The sequence below is a fragment of the Mucor mucedo genome (genome assembly GCF_025094135.1).
Source record: "Mucor mucedo strain NRRL 3635 chromosome Unknown EV154scaffold_202, whole genome shotgun sequence".
In the NCBI taxonomy this organism is placed as follows: Eukaryota; Fungi; Mucoromycota; class Mucoromycetes; order Mucorales; family Mucoraceae; genus Mucor; species Mucor mucedo.
The window spans coordinates 11247-15943 of record NW_026252486.1 but is presented as its reverse complement, the minus strand read 5'-3'; the positions used below and the strand labels follow the sequence as shown (position 1 = coordinate 15943).

Genomic DNA, 4697 nt, shown 5'->3' with positions numbered 1-4697 from the left:
CTTTTGTTATAATTAGTAGCATTGTCACCAACATTACGCTGTGAAACAAGCCTTTGTGTTTTGGAATTTGAGTCTGATTTATTCACCAGCTCTGCTTTACGTATTTTTTCAAGTTTCTCTAGATCTCTTACTTTATCCCAATAAGCTTTGATAGACTGTGATGACGAAAATGCTGATGTCTTTAACCATGAATTTTCACGTTCACCATACCCAACCCATTTTACCAGATATTCACGTTCGCCATTCGGATCTTGTCTGTGGTCTCGAATTTCTTGGACTTCGTATAATTCATCTTCAATATTTGTTTCGTCGATGGATACTACCTTGAGCTCAGATGGTACATAGTCTCTGTGTAGTAGCTCGTTCATTTCATCCTTAAGTACATACGTTCCCGCTTGCGTCTTTCGTACTACAGTAAATGGTCCCTCATATAGTGGAGAAAGTTTGGATGCTCGATTTGGCAATTTCACCATTACTGCAGTTCCTACGGCAATGTCTATCAGGTAGTGTTTTGTATTGAACTTTTTACTTTGTTCCTCAACTAATCTCATCGTTCTTTCGTGGATAGCAGGAAACACAACTGTTGCCATGATTTCGGCTTTGTTTATCAACTCTTCTTCAGATGTCAATTTACGTGGAACAGTTTTACTTATTTTCGGATCAGTATAGTCCTGAGGTTTATTTAATTGGCGTGCGAACATCAATGAGAAGGGGCTGCTACCAGTACGATTACGGATCTTATAGTTACAACATAATTGTGCAGCGGGAAGAAGTTCATCCCATCTACTGGTATCATTACACAACCAGTTGAAAATCTTAAATTTTACTGAAATTCTGTCCCAAAAAGTAAATCCGTGAGCAAACTTTAATTTTTTAAAAAAATAGAAGCTGCCGATTGGATGAAAAACCAAAATACGTTATTAAACACCAGATGCATCAAAAAAAAGACGCTAAAAAAATATTGAGGATGCACAAAACCTTTAAATGGGTGTCCTTGAGGGGTGAGGATAGAAGGTCGTGGATTTGACCGTTTTTATTGGATAACAAAATGAAGTGAACTTCATTTTTTAAAAAAATGACATGTAAAAATTTCGAAATTATTCTTAAGGTTAATCTTGAGAATCGTTTTTCAACATTTCGAAATGTCTGTCCGTATTATGGAACCACCAAAGAGTACCAAACTTACACTTGTTAATTATTGAGTATTGAATATCATTTATCACAGTTGAATGCGACATGTCCAATAGTTCAACAACAGCCAGCTTGAACACCAGCGTACTTAGAGTTTCGTCCGATTTGACCGCGAGAAGATTGCCACCATCGTCCACCTGGTAGTTTGTGAAGATGCTTGCGTTGTCAGAAAGCACTTGCACTGGTTTTTCAACAAGTGTGTAAACCTCCAGTTCGACGAGATCACCGCGTTTCAGCACAACCTTTCCAAGTAAACGACGCTTCCCACCTTCGCCAAGATCGAGATCAAAGACAGCCACCATGTTAAAAGCGACTCTCTTACCGGAGATGTATGCAGCACTACCATACTCACGGTTGGCGTTAAAGTACATTTTTTGACCAAAACGACTAAACCATTCCCTCACCTTGGAACCACAAGTCTTCGCATCATTGTCCCAGTAACAACCCATCGCGACATTCCTCAAAGACAGCTCACGACCATTGATCAGGGCCAAGTCACGAGAGGGGTTTTGCTTGTTCGTTTTCATGATTATTGCCCGAATGTACTTGTTAAACTGTTCATTCTTTTCAGTAGCCAAAAGCACAGGAGAAGCAAAACGAATACAATCCTCCACCAAGTGAATGATCAAGTGTGTTTTCAAACGATTGCACAGAGGACCACCTGTCTTGGCGTATGGAATGGAAGCACCATTAAGCTGTTCACCAGAACTAGCACCAGCACGAGAACGAACACCAGCACGCGCACCAGTAGCAGCAGCACCAGTAGCAGCAGCAGAAGTTACGTCTTCATCGTCAGAATCTTCACCTTCTTCAGGAGGCACAACATCACCAAACATCACCGATGGCTCATCTACATTTTCAGTTGTAGAAGCTTGATTGGCTCTACGACCGCGACGAGAACGCCTGTTACTTGGAATTGCCGTATGATCAAGGTTATCCAAAGCAACGATTGTATCATTGGCAGCCTTTCGAAGCATCTCAACAAATTTGTCAAAGTTGGTATGAATTTCCGACATATATGATAGAGAACAAAGCTCACCAAGCTTATCGAAAGTATCGATGATGTTATTCAGCCTGTGGTGGGGATCGTTACGAAAAGTCAAGAATGCCCGGTCATCCTTAGCAAGTCTCAGTACAATTGGAATCATCTGGACCATAAGCTTGAAATCTCTTCCAAGGTAGCTTTTGTAGCCCTTCAGATGAGTGGACAAGTTAGTGAAAGCCTTTGAACCGTAAGTACGACATAGAGAACTGATAACATCGACTTGGGTTTTGTTAAAAAAACAATCGGCAGCCTTGTTGAAGGTGTACTTGATCAGGCCCAGACATAATCCATGCAATATTTCAACTGGCGTATCTTTACTTGGATCCCAAGAGGACAGACCCAACAAGCCCTTACCATTAGAATCTTTGAAACCAAGAGTCATCAGATCATCAACAAAAATAAAGTTACCCTGTCTATCACGAACCCGGATCGAAAAATCAGGAATAGGTAAGTTGCTTGTAATAAATAAACTTTCCCAATGCCCTTTTTCCCTTGGAGCTGACACATATTCTTCAGGAGTGGTCCGTATATTTTGATCGTAATTATTGGCATGGCGGCACCAGAAGCACTTTCTACAAGGATATGTAGCCGTTGAATGTTTTAAGCAAGTTATCTCGGCATGACGAGGATTGTCAGCCTTGATGAACAAAAGAGGAGCGACAACAAATACGTCTTCTTTAAGGACAGCATCAAACATCGGCATACCAGTTTCCAGCTGTTTTAGATTACCAACAAGGGAAGGCAACTGCTCCATGGCACTGAGTTTGTTAGACCCACATAAAAGCAATTGGTTCAAGTAATGATTGGCAATACTTAGGTGGACAGCAGCAGGATTCATTGACCAAGTATCGAAGCAATTCCATTTTGAGGTAGAATTACCACTAGTGTCATCAGAAAACAAGTTATAAGGAACAACTCTAACAACCTGAAAGTTCTTGGGAATAGACGAGTTAAGGACGTTGTTGACAAAGTTGGAGTTAACAGGCAATGGGTGCTTGTGGTCGTTGGCAGCTTTAATCATGTTATAATGATCACGAATCAAATTAGTGTCATCAATAGTATAGCTCGGGTTACAGATGATTAAACGTTCAGGAGTCGAATTTTGCATGACACTGGTATAGGCCTGGTAATCTTCCACTTCTAAACGGCAAACATCATCAAGATTGAGCTGGGATACATCGCATGAGACAACCTTTTCGGAGAGATAGTACATGGAATCATTCATCTTGGTTATTACAGGGAAAAGAAACGCCTTGACAATGTTGGATTCTTGGAAGAACTTGAATACCTTGAAGTAGGGACGCTGTTGAACAGGAACATTGATATCAGACAGACGAGAGATTCTATCCGACACCCACAATTGCCGAGGGTTGTTATCATTACCAGCAATTATCATGGGAGGCTGAAACAATTTATCCTCAATCCAATTTTTACCTTGACTAAGCTTTATACGTTGGTTACTCGTATAATCAGGAAGATCAGATAAATAGGGGGACATGATTGGATTGGCAATGAGAAGTCGCAGGTGTTCAGAAACATGGTTGATAATCAGATCAGGCTTGTACGGCTTACCAGCAGCGTCACGACTAGAATGATCAATAGGTGTGGTATAAGGAATACCTTCACGGCTTTTCACATAATATTCAGCATGGGGAAGAATTGGAACAGTGCTTTTGGTAGATTTGTAAAACCTAGAAATACCATGGGGAGTAGGGTAGCCTTTGAAATCATAGTCAGTGTCAGTGGGATCCAGAGCAAGTTGATCTTTGTATTGCCGAATTGCTATTTCAATCAAGTATCTGCCGAATTCAAGGGTGGCTTTAATTTCTTCCTCTGAATACTTCATACTTGAAGACTTGAAAAAGAGAAGAGCATGCATGTAATATTCATTTTTGAAAGGAAAGTAAGGGTTGCCATTAACATCATCAGGTACTTGAGGTTCATCATCATTGGTATTGGGGTTGATAGATTCACTAACACCAGGACCACCATCCAACTGTACTTCATCATTTAAAATGTTTTCAAAGGGGTCAAAGTCACGTCCGATTTCACTGTCATCCTCCTCAAAACCATGGGAGCTTCCGAAAGCTTCTTCAGGGGTTATGTCTGGTTCAGGCTCAGGTTCAACATCAATGTCTGTCATCATTGGACTAATAGTTTTAAAGGTAAGCATATACATTGGTTAAGTTTTCAATAAAAAAATTACCTTCCAGAAGGTGAATCAATATTCATGGAGGTATCTGCCTCATCTTGAACCTCAGGAGATGGATCAGTATTCATTGCTTCATTTTGAACCTCATTAGGGTTGTTTGCATTTCTAATGTTTGTGAGTAAATTTTCCAATAACTCTCTGATATATTACTTACGAGAGGATTGCATTCGCTACGTTTAACCGGTGTGATTCAGAGCTGAGATGTCTTGTATAATTGCTGCGTCTATCAGTACCGGTATTGACAAACAT

General features: G+C 40.4%; 1 protein-coding gene across 1 annotated transcript; it reads right to left on the bottom strand.

Moving 5' to 3' along the window:
• Window positions 1-1109: 1109 nt before the first annotated feature.
• Window positions 1110-4697, bottom strand: EV154DRAFT_487760 (uncharacterized protein; the record flags this gene model as incomplete). Its single annotated transcript, XM_051599010.1, has 3 exons — window positions 1110-4386; window positions 4443-4553; window positions 4603-4697. The coding sequence occupies 3 exons, from the start codon at window positions 4695-4697 to the stop codon at window positions 1110-1112; spliced, it is 3483 nt and encodes a 1160-aa protein (XP_051451149.1).